The 18,060-nt window shown below is 40.4% G+C and overlaps 2 protein-coding genes across 2 annotated transcripts; one reads left to right on the top strand and one right to left on the bottom strand.

Annotated features, from left to right (window-relative positions):
- Positions 1-724: 724 nt before the first annotated feature.
- Positions 725-6,844, bottom strand: p2rx2 (purinergic receptor P2X, ligand-gated ion channel, 2; the record flags this gene model as incomplete). Its single annotated transcript, XM_083783634.1, has 12 exons — positions 725-955; positions 1,303-1,380; positions 1,478-1,543; positions 1,636-1,726; positions 1,831-1,961; positions 2,260-2,413; positions 2,636-2,716; positions 2,817-2,913; positions 3,056-3,131; positions 3,623-3,694; positions 4,166-4,301; positions 6,705-6,844. 12 exons carry the CDS (start codon positions 6,842-6,844, stop codon positions 854-856), a joined length of 1,224 nt encoding a protein of 407 aa, XP_083639760.1. The 3' UTR covers positions 725-853.
- A 742-nt stretch (positions 6,845-7,586) lies between these two features.
- pes (pescadillo) lies at positions 7,587-16,798 on the top strand. The gene is made up of 15 exons (XM_083784003.1): positions 7,587-7,813; positions 8,016-8,095; positions 9,076-9,229; positions 10,369-10,478; positions 11,416-11,587; positions 11,723-11,812; positions 12,380-12,496; positions 12,597-12,665; positions 12,896-12,985; positions 14,390-14,520; positions 14,624-14,749; positions 15,356-15,540; positions 15,742-15,872; positions 15,960-16,130; positions 16,451-16,798. Exons 1-15 carry the CDS (start codon positions 7,790-7,792, stop codon positions 16,529-16,531), a joined length of 1,731 nt encoding a protein of 576 aa, XP_083640129.1. The 5' UTR covers positions 7,587-7,789; the 3' UTR covers positions 16,532-16,798.
- The last annotated feature ends 1,262 nt before the right edge of the window (positions 16,799-18,060 follow it).

Genomic DNA, 18,060 nt, shown 5'->3' with positions numbered 1-18,060 from the left:
TCATCCTGCTGCATATCTTATCTGTTTTTGAAAGACTGATCCATGGGATGTCAGATTAAGGTCCTGCACATCATTGACGTTTGTATTACTCTTTCCAGGATGGATTCACACTTCCCCCACAATCTTATTAGACAAAACCATTTTGTGGGAAATGTCAGCATTATTTGATTACTGTTCCGAGAGTTGCTGACCTCAGACCATGCCCTTTTCTTCCTCTAGTCTATATAGTCATTAGTTGGATCGCATTACCTTGAAATACAAAGCAAATGATTCAGATGTTATCCTACAGTATTTGGAATAACAGTTGCAAGTGAAATTACATTTTGCATTATGGTTGTATAACAGATTTCAAGTTGATAAAGAACATTTATTTGTTGGGTTTGAATGTCAAAAATACATTGGTTTAAAACTTTAAATCAACAGTCTGTGACAGGGTAAAATAACTCCCTGCAATCCGTGAATGAATCCGTTGTCATCTCAATTCCTACCAAATGAGATCAAAACAATACATCCATTGCAGTGTCGTATACAACATCATTCTGAGTTGGTGTAAAAAAGAAATACCACTCCTTTGGGGTATTTTTGTCACAGTACATAATAGTCATCCATCAGGATGCCACTATGTATGGCTCCATTTCAGTTAACTCCCACAATGATCTAGCCAGGCCTGGTAAACGGAAATCCCATTTCATTTAAATGGGATTTCCGCAATCAGGGTGTTTTACCAGGCTAACAATGATCAGCAAAGTGGCTAATCAAACTGCCTTGACAGGCACCTGAGACACCACTCAAAGTCTGAAGTGACAGGAACATCAATGCACACGATATGGGCTATAGTGGAATCAGCTCAACGTCACAGTGGCACACCGTCTGACAGGTCTGAAAGATTTGAGCCATAGCTGACGAAAATGAACTCTGAGGAACTTTGAGGTTGTGCAGGCTCTTTGCTAAGTACCTGTGGAAGTAGGGCAAAAGACAAGAACTGCTTACACAGGAATCAGTTACCCTGTTCTTTTAGCCTTAATCTAAAATACAAAACAAAAGGAATCATTATAATGTAACCAAATACATGCAGCACAGAAGGAGTCATTGTTGGGGTAGAATTGCATATTGCAATCTTGGTTTCTATGGAATCTTTTGAGCTGCAAAATAAACTGAACTATGAATAAACTTGGAACTTTGGTGAGTGTCAAGCTCCCTTTGACATTGATCAAAAACTACAGTAGCCTACAGCTGTTCAAACTAATCTTTTACGGCTGAATGTAGTGTGTACTGTAAATCGAAAGAAGGTTTGTTACTCACATCGTCAAATTTTCTATCACTGTACACCTCATTCTTGTCAATGAACGTCAGCATGATCCAGTCACAGATTATGGAACACTTGGACAAAACAATAAGCAAATAATTTAGTTATTGTGTTAATTTTACAGTCACAAAACAACCAAGGAAAGGAAGGAAATTAAACTAAAGACCTTACAATTCCAACCGATGTCATGGCCGTCACTGCATTTATGATGGTTGGGATGAGACTGAATTTACCAGCCTGCAAAGACATCACATTCAAGTACGTAAGACAGAACTCCAACACAGATCTGAAAAGAAACAATATCTTAAATATTCATGAGGTATTCTTACATGTCCATGAACTATGATATCCAGGCGGATACCATAGGCTTTGATAAGTGTCCGAGACTCTACTCCATTTTTGCTGTAAAACTTGGCAAATCTATGTAGAGAAGTTGAAGAACAGAACAGAAGGGAGTTGCAGGCAGATCCAAATCACAAAGGCAAACCAAGGTTAATATATATACTGTACAGACACAGTGTTACCTATAGTAGTAACCAGAGCTGGGCAGATCCTTTCGAACATCAAGGCGACGGAAGGAATATGTGGGTTTACAATTGGAGGAATCCAGATCTAGGTCGCACTTCCAGTTGATACAAACACCAATCACGCCTCCCTGGCAGACAGAATAATTGCTTAATGTACGGCATACTCTGTTATACAAGAGCAGATCTAGCAGATCTACAAACTCACAACACTAGTACCCTTTATCTATGCATCCTTGTAGATCTGCTATTTTGGCGCACAGGCACAGCACCGTTATACAACAAAGCTAAATTCAGGCTTCATTAAAAAAATGCTTACAGATACATTTTGCATTTTACTGTATGTAAAACGTTTTCTTATGAATGTTAAAGAATCCATCCACTTGAACTAGTGAGAATTACAGCGTATACCAGATACTACACACTTACAGTCTTGCAGAGTTCATTGAAATTCTCTCTTGCTTGTTCTGCTATGTAGCCCAGTCTGAAGACGGGGCAGTAGGGTTCTTTCGCCACATCATAGTGACACTTGTGGAGAAATTTATGCAGGCTGCGTTTGTTTGGTTCTTCTCTGACATTACCTCTGCCACAAATGATAACAGGAATATACTTTAATCAATGAATCCTGAGTGAGTGTGTGTGTGTGTGTGTGTGTGTGTGTGTGTGTGTGTGTGTGTGTGTGTGTGTGTGTGTGTGTGTGTGTGTGTGTGTGTGTGTGTGTGTGTGTGTGTGTGTGTGTGTGTGTGTGTGTGTGTGTGTGTGTGTGTGTGTGTGTGTGTGCGTAACTGTATACTGCATAGTATACCTCAGTACTTTAAGTTTGGGGAAGTGAACAGAATTCCTAATGAATACAGTGAAATTGATGGCATTCACTAATGCCGGCTCCCTGTTGAATATAACATAGAAATGATAGAATTAATACTTCTAGACTGAAATCACAGCATAGTTCATACTCTTGGTGCAATGTAGGAGAGCTGTAGGCCTACCTTACAGTGGCATATCCCTCAACAGGACACCAAGTCTGTATCTGGCAGGTTTTGAAGGTTTGATTGTAATATGGAACACAACGCCCAGTTCTCTTGCCTGCAGAGAGCATAAAGTTGGCTGCTGTGTTTTCAATATCAATGTTATTTTATCATTAAAATCTTTGTTTTTGGGGGCCACTTGCAATATCCACCCGGCCCATGTTGAGGACCACTGTTTCAGAGGGAAATAACAAACATACCATGACCATCAAAGTCAACCTGTCCTGGGACACAATCAGAATCTGTTGTACAGTTGGCGTTGGGAACAGAGAAATGCTGAAATGAAACCATGGGATGATTGGGAGGATTATTTCCTGCCAGTGGATAGTAGCCAAGTAATTTATACACATTTATTACATTTTCTTTTCCTGTGTATTATGCAGAAGTGATGTTACACTACACTAAATGAACACTGTGTTCATTTTACTCCTTTACATCTTCACATTTCTGGAGTTAAATTAACACCAAAGACTTTGTTCAAGGTTTGGTAAAAAAAAACTTCTGGTCACTGGTGTAAAGTAACTAAGTAGGCCTACAATTTTGAGTATTAGTTTTAATATTTACTACAATATGGCAAATACTTCTTTACTAGGTAAACTTTTGAATATATATAACTGGTGCTACTGAGTATTGTACTTTTACAAAATCTGAGTAATCTTCCACCCCTGGGTATGGATATAGTCTCAATTTCAAATGCCCCTAATCTTCTGTTTATTAATGTGAACACTGACTGTGTGAATGTGAACAAACTCTGGCTGAACTCTCACCTCTGCACACTCTCCTTGCTTCTGATCATAGGTGACCTCACGTCTTAGTATCGCGCTAATCACATCTCCACCCTAGAAGGAAAATGGCAAAACACATTACAAAGTGTATGCAACGCTAGCATGAAAAGATAAACACACTGATGGGTAGTTATAGGTTTCTTCTGTGCTGTTTAATACGCTAAATCAGTGGTTCTCAAACTTTTTCATGTCAGGGACCCCAAAATTAATGTTATGTATTTGGCCATGGACCCCCAAGCTTTTGTGCCAGGGAGTTAGGGTCCCCATACAAACTTTGTGTTGTTAAAATGTTTCAAAGATATTCAAATATTCTTTTGAAAATAGCAGATCTACAAGCTCACAGCACGTCACGATGTGACACGTTGTGAGTTTGTAAATATGCTATTTTCAAATAGCCAACATTTATATAGGATTAACAAATAGCCTTATTTATTTTAGCTATGGACCCCTTGGAACCCCCTCTAGGGCCCCCGGGGGTCTCCAGACCTATTTGAGAACCCCTGCGTTAAATAGTGGTGAACTCACCTCTGAGGGTCGGACATACTCCACTGTGTCCAGGATATGGTCTTCCTGAATTGCTATGCCCTTCATCCTAGTGTAAACTGAGCTCTCTGGACGAGTTTCACTTTCTTGATATGCTTTCTCACTTATAAATACATACCTGTTGGGATGATTTGACCAATATTAAAGATATTACCAATGTTATGTTGTTTTGATTGATTGAATAGGTTATTAGACAGAATGTAAAAATAGCAACAGAGAGAGTACAGTCAAAAGGGATAGCACCAAAAAAGGACTTGTTTAGGCCATATAGACATGAATAGTAACAACAAAATTCAATATCATCACAGGAAAGATAACACTGTATGTACAGGGTGGGGAAAAGGAAGGGGGTGATCATTTCCTCTCCCTTGGGTCTGCTGAAAGGTGGATTTTTAGCAGGCAGTGGCAGTGCTGTAGAAGGAGAATTTACCCATATTTGTTTTGAAAGTGGGTGGCACCAGATCGTTGTTCTTGCTCCCTTTTGTTGACAAAAGAGGACATTCTGCCCAGGAATCTTGTTCTTTGATTTACTTTTTGATCATCTGTGTTGCCATGCCTTCCACCTGTCAGCTTGTTGTCAAGAATACAGCACAAATATGTAATATCTTCTTTGCTAGAGATTACTGTCATCAACTTTTACCTTGAAATCATTTACGTTGTCTTTACTGAGGGAATGTTTGGATCCGAATAGAATAGATTCTGTTTTACCAAGGTGTAGTGAGAGTTTGTTATCGGTAAGCCATGTGCGGAGTTTGGTGAGTTCGGAACTGAGGGCCTCCTCAGTAACGGCCCAAGCTTCATGCTGCTCGGTTGTCAATTCTTCATAAATAAATGGATAGATGACAGCCCTCCTAGTGTTCTACTATGCTTCGAAAAAGTGCTACGCTTAACGCCATTAATGCCAGGCTCTTATGTGTCCTACGTGGCAACTTGGCTGAATTCGTTGAAGCATGGCTGCCATTGGCGCCTCATATAGGGGTGAGTGGTCAAATGTTATGTGTATTGGAGTGACACAGGCCAGTTAGATGACATACCAATGGGGAGGCAGGGGTCAGGAGATGGATCTGCATAATTTAACCCATTCTGACCGGAGATCAGATTCATACGAGGTTTCCGCCGGACACACACTGGTCTGATTAACCCATTCTGACCTGAGATCAGATTCTAAAAATGTCAGTCGTTCTTCGATTTTTTCAAAAATAGCAGACCTACAAGCTCGTATCGCGCCACTCGGTGGCGCGATATGAGCTTGTAGATCTGCTATTTTTCAATAGCTAAAGCATAACATGATGCCAACACCAAAATGGGTGCCCGTTCAGAATGGGTTAAGAGATGATGGTGGCAGCTATATTGTGATGTTTATTATACACAATTTGATGTGAATAGGTGTAAAGACCTGAATGCGGTGGGAGTTTACTGACTAACAGGGTGGCAATGGTGGTGAAAAAACTGTTAAAAAACAGCCACAACCAGTTTGTCAGTGGTGAGCGAGCCACCTGAAATAATGGTGAAAATTGTATATTTGGTCTGAATTTTATTGCTACAGCCTATTCTTTTTGTTTGCTTGTTCTCATTTATGAAGTTCTTTTTTGCCTTTGTGACCAGGTAAGTTGTTTATACATTTCGTTGTTTCCTGCATTTTTTCAGGTAGTTGCTCATTTTTGTTTTTGTTGTGCTCAGAGAAGATTTTATTTCTGAGTTTTATTGCTTTTAAAATGTATCCCGTCCCCCCTCCATCCAAGGTTCCGTACAGGCTATGTCGTGCAATGCTATGAAATATAGTATTCCGGGAAAAAAAGCAGTTTTGAAATATGACCAGGGCAGGTTTGCTCGGCCAAGGTGCCATTTAGACGATCATCTGTCCAGTCCATTTTCTCAAGAGCAGCTGAAAGGGTGTGTGATGACATTATATAATATTCCTCGTTAAGCAGTTTATCTGGGTTCAACCACTCTCAAATGAAGCTGAAGTGCTTCCAATAGACCACAAAGTATGTAAATCATCTGCTATCATCTGCTCATTAATCGCCTGTGAGACGACATGCTCTTGACATTGGTGGCTCAGTTATTTGTTCTGAGAGCTAATTGCAAATGTGAGGCTTTTTATCACCACAATGTTAATTTCAGCTTTTTGGTCTTTTTATCTTCATAGGCTCAATTCAGATGTTTGGATTTAAATTGATAAAGAAAATAGAGCATGCACCTCCACTCTAGCCCAGGTGCTGGACAAAAGGCAGTACAAGAGGAAAAAATAGAGTCCGCAGATCCCTTGGATTTAAATTGATTACATTCAAATGTTGCTCCCGTACCGTAAACTTTAGTGATTACTGCATAAGGAACAGGTTGTATTATTTACTGGAAATTAATTTCCAAATTTAAAAACAAAAGCCTTAAGGAAGAATGAAAGACTCATTTTACTTCACATAATGTGAACCTAAAATAGATTAGAACAAAGTGACAATTACTGTAGATACAAATGAGTAATTCATCATAAGACATGCAAAAACATGAAGGTAAAGCTCACCAGATGAAATACGTCATCACAAGAAACTGTACACCCCTATAGATGACTCCAAGAGTTCTGTTTTTAACCACCATTACCTTTGGAGTTTCATAATCCCAGAAACCAAGAAAATAATCCTTAATGAACTCAAGCAAGCCCATTATGATGTCAAGTACTCTGTCTGTGTTGTACAGGTTTCTCCGGATTTCTCCTGATGTCTTGTGTGACTGGTGAAGTCTGTCTGCTCTCTCTCTCTCTCTCTCTCTCTCTCTCTCTCTCTCTCTCTCTCTCTTTCTCTCTCCACCCCTCTCATCCAGTGCTGACCTTAAATAAGTGACATGTTAAAAATCCAATGAGGATATAGAACTCAGACAGGATACAGATTAAACAAGTTAATTTGGAAGTGATGGCACAAAGAAATGAGCAGACAAATTTGTAACTGGAACACTATTAAAAAATTAAGCTGATAAATGGGTATTCTCCCCTGATTGGCTGAAATTTTGTCACCTACGTGAACATTTATTTTCTGTTTATCAACCAAAGGAATTAGGTGTTATTTTTTATTAGGTGTTATTACTATTATTATTATTTTTAAATGTTCAATCCCACAATTTTGTAACTATTTTTTTTCACCCAGTGTCAATTATCTAATCCTGGGCGCTACACTTCCTCTGCCAACCTGGGGAGGGCAGCCTACTCTATGGGGGCAGCGGACTGACCTCATGCTTCCTTCTATCACTATGCATGAGGAGTCCATGCTGCTTCTTTTCACCTGACAGGGTAGTTTCCCCGGCCGGACGTAGCGCTTGGAAGGAACACGTTATTCCGACCAGTTACACACTGTACGCACGCACACAACTCACACACGCGCGCGCACAAACGCACACACACACACCGGAGGCGGAGCTCTACATTTTATTCAGGCGAAAAAGGGAACTGCTTTGGGTCCTCGCCGCGTTACGCATTTCTTTTGCGCATGTCAAACAACCAAACAACACGTGTGTCGGCCACTGGTTACTTAGTGTACGGAATGCTATGTTTACATAGTTACTAGACTATTAAAACTACATCTATACTTGTGCGTTAGATCGCGTATCCCTTAAGAAATGGGTGGTGTTCAAAAGAAAAAGGTAAGTGCGCACATTAAAGTAATGTCACACAGATAGATTGTGTGGCCATCGCTGTTAGCCGCTTTAGCTAACATAATAGCGGCACACTGAAGTCGACTGTTAAATAGATTGACTGGTGTTTCTGGTTAACATGCTGAAGTTTAGAATATCTTAACTAAAGTAGTCGCATAATGTCTGACAGGAGATGTCTTTGTTTTTGTAGTTCGAGAGGGGTTGTGCCACCAACTACATCACCAGAAACAAAGCTCGCAAGAAGTTACAGCTGAGCCTCGCAGATTTCAGGTACAGTAGTATATTTGAAATCCGAATGTTTATATATACGTTTTTGTTGTAAATGTAGCGAGCGCCAAAAACAGGGTGCAGTTAAGTCATGACATGTTTCAGGGCTAATATTAGTCTAGCCCTCCAAGCAGAACCCAATGGTACTGAAGTTTCTGACTTTTTGACGACACAGACCATGGGGTCCTGTTGCAGCAGTATCCTGCCACCTGGTACGCGGACATAATAAAACATAAACACCGTGTTTACACAGGAGATACACAATTCAATGCTGTATAATCCCATAGCAGTTTGATTGAATACTTATAGTATACTTTTCTTTATTAGACAGAAATCAATGTAAACAGCACGAGGTACAGTCAGACATTTGGGGTTAAGGATATAACAAAAGTTCCTGGGGACTTGTTTTCATTGTGGTCCTATGTGTTCAATAAATCAAAAGCATAAAAATAACAAAATACAATGTCGTGAACAAATATAAAAGTAGAATAATGGCAGCAGTGAATGCCATCTCCTTTCTATGGGAAAAATGAGTTTACCTCGCCTTGTGGTCTCTCCTGAAAGATGGATGTTCAAGCCTATTTTGAAGGTAGCCAGTGATCCACATTTTTTAAGGGATGGGGTCAGGGCGTTCCACACTTGGGGGCAGAGTAGTAGAAAGAGAATTTTCCCAAGTTTGTTCTATAGGTGGGTGTCACCACATCGTTGTTGTCTGTCGCTCCCTCTATATTGTTCGGTGTCCCTCACTTTTTTGAAGTAGTTAGTCAGTAGTATTTGGACATTAAGGGCAAAGCCCATTTGACTACCTTTAAAAACCAATCCCATTTTGAATGCTTAACCCTGTCTACCCTGAGCCATCCCAGACTAGCAAAATGTGTTGGAATTACATGGGCTGCAGGCAGAGAAGTAGTTGAATCAGTTTGTTTTGGGAGGTCTGAAGATTTGTCTGCTGCTCACAAACTAATCTGACGTCCTGATTTCAGACGCCTATGCATTCTTAAAGGCATCTATCCTCATGAACCCAAGAACAAGAAAAAGGTGAACAAGGGATCCACAGCCCCAAGGACTTTCTACCTGCTGAAAGACATTCGCTTTTTGCTTCATGAGCCCATTGTAGGGAACTTCAGAGCGTACAAGGTATGTTCACTTTCACTCTGCACAATATCTCGATAGATGTATATTTCTTATTTATTTTAACCGCCTGCATCCATATTCTGGGGGGAACATTAGCCAAAAATTGTAGATCTACATCCTCACAACGCATTTGGTGAAGAGTTTTTTTTGGGGAGTGTGTGTGTGTGTGGGGGAGATAAAGGATCCCTGGCTAATGGCCTAAAATGAACTCTTTTATTTATTTTAGAAATAGATAGTTCATCTTTTGACAATGCCCATCGCAAGTTGATGTCATTTGGGCAAATACAAACCAGAGTAATGTAGTAAGAGAGTGGTGACACGCTTTGATCTCGCTGCAAAGCGGGTGCCTATGGGCGATAGTTCCAAACATTGCTCCTATGGCTGGAACTATTCCATTGAGATAGAAAGAGCACTTCCGCATTCCATTGTTACAATGATAGTCAACGGGAGTGTCATTACTCTCTTACTAGATTACTCTGATACAAACTTAACAAACGTATATTTAGGGTATATTAGGTCATATACATCATGAAGATATTATGAATAGATCAAAACATTGATGATGCAAACAAAGTGTGTGTGTGTGTGTGTGTGTACACACAAGTGTATACACACTTGGGGCTGCACAATATATCGTTATCGTATCGGTATCGAGGTATGAACATGCACAATATCAGTATCGCAAAAAGGCAACGGTATCGCGATATAGATATATCGTCGACATATCGATATATCGTCCACTTCTAAAGCCAGCCCTCTGTTTTAGCCTGTGCCCCTCAGAAAATAAACCATCACTCCGTTTGTCCCTCTGTCCTGTTGTAGCCTGGCTCCAGCCCTGAATCGCTAGCCACACCCATTAAGAAAATATGTTGCTGCACGATATATCGTATCGTATCGATATCGAGATATCCGCCATATATATCGTGATATGATTTTTTGTCCATATCGTGCAGACCCTAGCGCATATATTGATACACACACAGTACAGTTTTTTTCAGCATCACCACCAGTGTCTAGACTTTTCTAGACACTGGTGTTTCTTCATGTGTTGAATTTAAATGTCTTTATATATTGTGATTTCCTTATGTGCCCAATCCAGCTTGTTACATTACTAATACTGTGCTTTGTCTTTATCTTAACAGATATTTGTACGAAAACTGAGGAAGGCATATGGAAAAGGAGAATGGACAAGTGTGGCGAGACTGAGAGACAACAAGCCAGCCTATAAATTGGACCACGTTATCAAAGAGAGGTGAGATCACTAAGGGTGTTTTCACACCCAAAGTTTGCTTAGAAGGTCTGGATTAGGGACAAAATGTTTAAATTGTTGCATTTTGGTTTGTTTAGTGTTCAACAGGACGTTGTAAAGCGAACCAACTATGGAAACAACACTTGGTCATACAGGCCAAATTGATCTACTGACGGAATATGCTATTTCTATGGAAAATTACTTCACTGCCAAACTACAACAGAAGCTTGTTGTGATTGTTGTTGTTTTTTTGTTTTTGTATAATCAAATAACAGTGAAAACAGTAGGCTATGCGCACATTACACAGCCACTTATTAAAAAATAGAAGCAAAACGCATGCATTTCAGGAGGAACCATACAAACTCAAACTTGGAGAGGAGAGAACACGTGTTATCTGAACAACGCTTGTATATTGTATAGCTACGTCATAACTTTGTGCGGTGGTGCGTGTTTAAAAATAACAGATCTACAAGCTAACATCCTGTACCACAATGTGTCTGTTATTTTAGGGCATGTTACAACCTTGTACTCTGCCGTTAAAAATTACTATATTTGGTCCTGTATAAAGTCTGACTGCAATCACAGTATCACACCTGTAACGAACCGCACTGTGGTTAGTTTGGAAACGAACTGAGTTTGAAATTGTCAGGCAGACCATGGTCCGTTTGTTTGATCCGCACCAGAGTTTGAATGCGCGTTCACACCAGCCGGACTAAAGGAGTAAGCGGACCATGGTCCCTTTTTAAATGAACATGGTGTGAAAGCACCCTAAATGTAGTGCCAAGAATCAACAGAAGAGGGTGTTGTGATCACTTTTTCTAAAAACCAAATAAACTCAAGCTGTCAGCGATATCCTGTCATATGAATAAGAATCATTTATTTGTAAACATGTTAAATGATGTAGAATCTATAAATCATTTCTGGTGTTTTCTTGTCGCAGGTATCCCACCTTCACTGATGCCCTTCGTGACGTTGATGATGCAGTCTCCATGTGCTTCCTGTTCTCCACCTTTGCTCGCACAGGAAAATGCCATGTCCAGTCAATCCAGCTATGCAGACGTCTTACTGTGGAGTGGATGAATTTTGTAATCATGTCCCGTGCTCTCAGAAAGGTATGAGCCAACAGTTTTTGAGTTTGCAGCAAACAAAAATATTTTTTGCAGATAATTAAAGTATACAGTGTCATCTGTGTATTCTATCTCTCTCCCTCCCTCCATTCATTGAATAGTATATTTTTTGTCTGATAGGTATTCCTCTCCATCAAAGGAATTTACTATCAAGCTGAGGTCCTTGGACAACCCATTACCTGGCTCGTACCCTACCAGTTTGCTCATGATGTAAGTGCAGAATGATGAAATGCGAGTCTGCACTCGACAACTTAAACAAATGACAATCTATGTTGCCATTCATATTCAGGAAATAAATCTTATTGTTGCCATAGTATATCGTGGTACTGGCTGCCATGATCTCTCAACTGAGTGTATCAGTCCTCCTAGGATTAGTACAATGACTGTATTTGAGAAATGTGGTGTTTGTTGACTAAACATCGATCGTCATACCTTCAGTCTGTTAGTTGTATTGTTGTATTTTGAGTCAATCAGTAATAGGATCTCGGGTTTCGTGTTTGCAGAACTGATTGTGTCAACTAAGGCCGGGCAGTGGAAAATTACTAATAACTGTAGATTCATCGAATAAGCAAGAAGCTTATTTTGTCTAGAGAATCGAGATTGCTTTGAAATCGTATCACCCAGACCTCTTATGAACTGTCAAGTCGATCTGAAAGCAGACTGCAGTTTTATAGGAAGATAGTTTAACTGTGACACATGAGTGTGAGTGCTTTAGAAATTTTCAAGTATAACTTCTTAAAGCCATAATGTGCTTAAACCTAACCTTTGCTCTTCCAGCACCCTACTGATGTGGACTACAGGGTAATGTCCACCTTCACAGAGTTCTATACTACCCTTCTGGGGTTCATCAACTTCCGTCTCTACCAGTCTCTCAATCTAGTGTACCCACCAAAGGTACACCATAAAGTTATTGCTGTATTAGAAACGTACATCTTTTTTTGGAATACTGTATATATGCACAGAAGTCATGACTTCTGGCCACTTTAATTTCCAGCTGGACAGCAAAGAGCTGAAGACGAAGGATGAGGAAGACTATGCCATGGACTCGGAAAGTGCCCTAGAGGTAAGAGACTATTGAAATGTTCCCCATTAGAGAGATGTTAATGTTTGGTGGAACCGTGGGTTGTGTTGCTACTATCTGTCACCTCCAGAACATTTCCATAGACTCATTGTATGGCAATAAATAAATAAAAATCATGCAGACAATTGGGTACAAACAACGTCAAATTTGTCAATAAACCATGTAATTCCACTTTTAATTGATGGATAAAATGCCTTTTTGTTGTAATTTAGAAACTTTCAGCCCTGAGCTCCAGCCTGGCGAGGGTGGTTTCCACAGTAGAGGAGGAGGAGGCTGAGCTTGACCACTTCCCTGCTGAACAGGTAAGGATATTATTCTGTGTGTGCATTTATCTTTAGTGTTTGAAAAAACGCAAAGAAGACATTATTATTATTATTGTCAACATGTCATGCAGGAGACCGGCAGAATTAAGAGATCAGATATTTGTCGGTGAACTTATGTAATTAGAGGTGTTGGACTAGAGATCACACCTCTATGGCTAGTTGCTATGGATGATATCTTTGTCACCCTGGCAGGGTTGTTTTGCCTGCCTGGAAAGAAACGTAACTTGTATAGCTATCTGGGCATGATATCTAAGACTATATATATTTAATTGTTGCTTCTGTGATTCAGGAACCGGAAGTAGATCATTTAATATTAGTCTTATTTACTAATCTATAGAGTATGCACATGCATGATTTTCCCATTAGGACATGCCCCCCTCATCTAGACTGAGTGGCAAAACATTGAGCAGCATGGAGTGTTTGAGTTTGGAAGCGCTCGTTGGAAATCACTCAACCGTCCTGCATAATGCAGGAGGCAGCTAAATGTTGTGTTATTGAAAACAAGCACTTCCAAACTTTGAAATAATCAAATGCAGGGCATTTCTTGACAGAAAGTAGCTCATAACGTTTCTATGGTGGATTTTTATGAAACAAAAACTTTTCAGATAGAAAAATAATAATTCAAGCTTTTCGTACAGCTGCAATGTTGGTGAGTTTAACATAGTTTAATGCAATCAGACAGGACTTTTCTGTTTGGATGAATGGGCTGTCAAGGCCAGAAAGTAGTTTTTTGCCACTCAGTGGGCGTTCCCGCATAACTTCCAGGTACGATGATGTCACACGCATACCCTCTATAGAGGTAAAATAGTTGTACTTGGCACAATCATTAAAAATGACAATGATATACCCTTTTAGGAATTATGGGTCATTTCTAACAGCCATTTTGGATTTCCCTTTAAAAAGCCATTAATATGTCCAAATGTTTGGGAACCCCTTCTAAGATGGTGAGATACAGCCTAAAGAGTGTGTACCAAATTTGGTGCTTTTATCTGCTGCGTAACGATTTTGCAATTGTTTCGCCTAATCCCCCTGACTATAAAGAGAGGTGTGAAGTTTGGGGGAACCTTAGGTGTAATGTTTATTTAGCAGGGACCAGAGTTTGATCAGAGCATGGTTTTGTCTGCAATATATTTTGGTAATGTTATTGGTTTTAGATGCACTAGAGCAATGCTTCACAAATGGGGGTACGGGGTCCCGTATGGAGGGTACTCTCATCTATACGATGAGAGTGACTACTATGTATAGTTGTTTGTTCACAACGCACAGAAACAACGGATAATAAACTATATTTTGATGATCATAGCCAGACAGCTGTACAACCCACAGTTCTACTAAAGTTCAAAATGTATTTTGAAATCTGATAGTCTTTAACACATTCTCTAGGAGGATATGGAGAAGATGCAGGAAAGAGAAAAGGAACAAAAAGAACAGGAGGCCCAGAAAAAGCTCTTTGATGGACTCAAGGTCTTCCTCAATAGGGAAGTGCCCAGAGAGTCCATGGCTTTTATCCTCAGGTAAGTGTGAGCTGCTGTGACCCAAACCACATTCAAAGAGGAACCAAAGAAATGGCAAAGCCTTCATTTATGCGGGTTCATTTATCACTTATTGCTTCATCAGGTGTTTTGGGGCTGAGGTGTCCTGGGACAAGTCTGTTTGCATTGGTGCCACATTTGATGTGACAGATGAGACCATTACTCATCAGATTGTTGACAGACCTGACATGGACAAGCAGTACATGAACAGGTGGGTTTTATTGTTGTGCATTTCCAATAGTTCTTCCTTTACAAAACAAATCACACCGTGTGAAGTGAGGGGCACTCTTATCATCATACATCATCTCATTCCGGCCAATCATAAGTTGCTTCCTCAATTTTGTCTTCAATGTTTTTGTTTAGATGAACACTCAACATTTTCCATTCATTGTCAATGGCATTTAATGTTTGTGTAGGACAAAGTTTGTGCGCACACACCAAAAGCTGGACATAGGAGGGGCTAGCAGCCCTCAAAAACATAGCTATTTATATTTTTGAGCAGACATTCCATTAGTGAATCTTAGATTCTTTAACATTTAGCTGATTGAGCATGTGTCTCTCTTCCTTCAATGCCCCCTCTTACATGTCGTGGTACCAACAATACTGCCTTTGAAAGGGGGACTTCCTGCCCTTTTGCTTCAAAGGGGCCCTGTTCTTCATGGTGTTTGACAGACTACCCCCACCATTTCAGCCAATTGTGCCTTTATTATGAACTATCTACCCCCTCAGTCATGCTTGCTGATTTCCTGAACAACGTTTCAGTAATTCCATATTGTAGTTTTATATCAGTAACATGTAATGAATGTTGTCTTGGTAGGTACTACATCCAGCCACAGTGGGTGTACGACTGTGTCAATGCCAAAGTCGTCCTGCCAGTGGCAGACTATTTCCTTGGCGTGACCCTTCCACCCCACCTTTCTCCGTTTGTGGTTGAGAAGGAAGGAGACTACGTGCCACCAGAGAAGCTGAAGATCATGGCGTTGCAGCGAGGAGAAAAACCTGGTGCGAAGCACACCACTTTAACCCTGCTGTTCCAATTTTGTGCATGTCATTACTCATTATAGATGTTTTAAACTTGTAGATTGGCTATTTTAGAATTTTGTTGTGGTTCAGTCAGTGGTTAACATTACACTATGCATATATCCATTATCCAGTGATGTATAAGAATGTATACAAAAATAACATGTATTTGGTCTCTCGTAGTGCAAGAGGAGGAAGAAGAAGATGACGAGGATGAAGACGAGGAAGATGATGATGTCGATGAAGAGGACGATGAGGAAGAGGCAGATGAGATGAATTTGAAGGAAATGGAACAGCAGCGTTCTCAGGGCAAGGTGAGAGGTCATTGAGATTAAGAAGACATTTGTTCTGTTTTGTTTTTATTAATGTTAAAATACTTAATTTTCCTTTCCACTTAACAGTCTTTGCCAGTGAAGGTCACTCCTGGGAAACTTAACGTGTACGAAAACCGTGCACGCTTGGAGCAAGAGGAGAAGGCAGAGGATAAACGTCTGGCCATCATGATGATGAAGAAAAGAGAGAAGCATCTTTACGACAAGATTATGTTTGGCAAGAAGAGAACAATCCGAGAGGTTCGTTCGACTTTCTTTTGAGTGAATATACATGTACGGTAGTTGTTGATACAAGAGTCATTATGTAGGTACATGATGGGAAAACTAAAGTGGCTGCATACTTAACCTTGGTCCCATCATCTGTTTGCTGTCTGGCATACTGCCATAGAGAACATGGGGATAATGGTTAACAGTGTTGTATGGCCAGGCCTACAAAGCTTGCATGTTAAATGATGACCCTTACAGAGGACAGGTGACCTACCTTCAAAAAGTGTTGAATGCCAATAGGTTCATTGCTCCCTCAACTGTTCATTAACTCAATCTGCTCTCCTCCCCCACAGGCAAACAAGCTAGCCGTCAAGAGGAAAGCTCATGATGATGCCACCAAGGCAGAGAAGAAGAAAAAGGGCAAGAAACAATAGTCATTAGATAAGATGACTGAACTGACTAATGTATGTAGCTTCATAAAGTTGCATATTGATTGATGTCTCATGAAACTCATGAGTTAAGTGTATGATAGTATGCATCGGCTGCGTCCCATATGGCGTGGAAATGGTGGTCAAGTCACAGAAGGCTGAAATGTCGGATCAGAAACATCATTTTGTATTGTCTGAGTTCTCAGATTGTCTTTGCTTTATAAGAATTCTTAATGTTTATGTTTTATGCATTAATAAATTGCCTCCACTTCACTTGTTACACTTTAATGGTCACTCTAATGTCTACAGTAAAATACCCACATTAGTATATTTTGCTGTATATATTTGTGATTGTGCAAGTTACCACATGTTATCACAAGTTCCATAAGCTGTTGAATAATTAGTCCCTTTTCCTCCTGTACCACTGAATGTTCTATTCACACAGCGTTAGCAATGCTGAATAATTTAGGGTTGTAGGTGTGTTTGACAGATCAGACGGGTTACGTTGTGTCACATGCTACAGCTGCAAAAAGGGAAGCCTCAGCCATCAAAAGGTGGAATCTCGAGTCCACAACCTTAAGTGTCTACTTCCATATAGAGACATGGATCCCTATGGTGTCACTGCGTGGGGGGTCAGGGATTGGTCTGTGCCTGAACAGTGGGTGGTGATGACGGAGGAGGAGGCCGCTGTGATCTCAGCGGGCTGAGGGCCAGGCCAGTCATGCCCTCCACTACTCAATCTCTTCATTCTCTGACTGACCTCGCTGGTCTTCTTCCCCTCCCCACTCACCCGCAGGCCTGATGCGCATTCCACGCATGCCCGCCCAGTCCAGGTCTCAGCCTGGCACTCTGGGTGCGTGCACGCCAAGGCACACCCATTCAACAAAAGCGTTAGTGTTGAGGCTGGATGCATAGCGAGTGGGATGAGCAGCACGAGCCCTATGCTGTCTCCCTGTTTGTTGAAGGGCCACAGTGTGCTGAGAGAGACGGGGAGAGGGCCCCTACTGTAACGGGTGAGGCGTTAACCACATACAGTATTGCTACACCCCGTCTCCCACAGCCAGATGGACTTGTTAATCCCTGGTGGATGTCCATTTAATTCTCCATTGACACAAGCGCTCTGTCTTAATTTAAATTACATTACAGTTTCATCTAAGATTTTAAATTCAACATACCGGTATTCCAGTATTCTACAATAACTAAACATTTTCATAAACTTGTATTAAACTATGTCTTTATTTTGTCTAGTTTTTGTATTATATGCTGGACATTGTCACATTGCATTGAGTGATGAGTAAATTGGCTTGGATCTTGAAGTGGAACAACAAACCCTGTTACATAATGTGATACCTTATCTTTTTCACAATTTAGATCATTGCTACTGTAGTGTGTATATATGTAGCCTATATATATATCCATGGTACCAAATGTTACCTTTATGTGGCTTGGATACACTTTAATCCAAAATAATGCATGCATTGGATAGGTTTGCTAAATCAGCATTTTGAACAATACAGAGAGAGTGGTTTTGATCA

This window comes from Protomyctophum parallelum (genome assembly GCF_964188405.1).
Source record: "Protomyctophum parallelum genome assembly, chromosome: 15".
NCBI lineage: Eukaryota > Metazoa > Chordata > Actinopteri > Myctophiformes > Myctophidae > Protomyctophum > Protomyctophum parallelum.
This window is presented reverse-complemented; position numbering and strand designations above follow the sequence as displayed.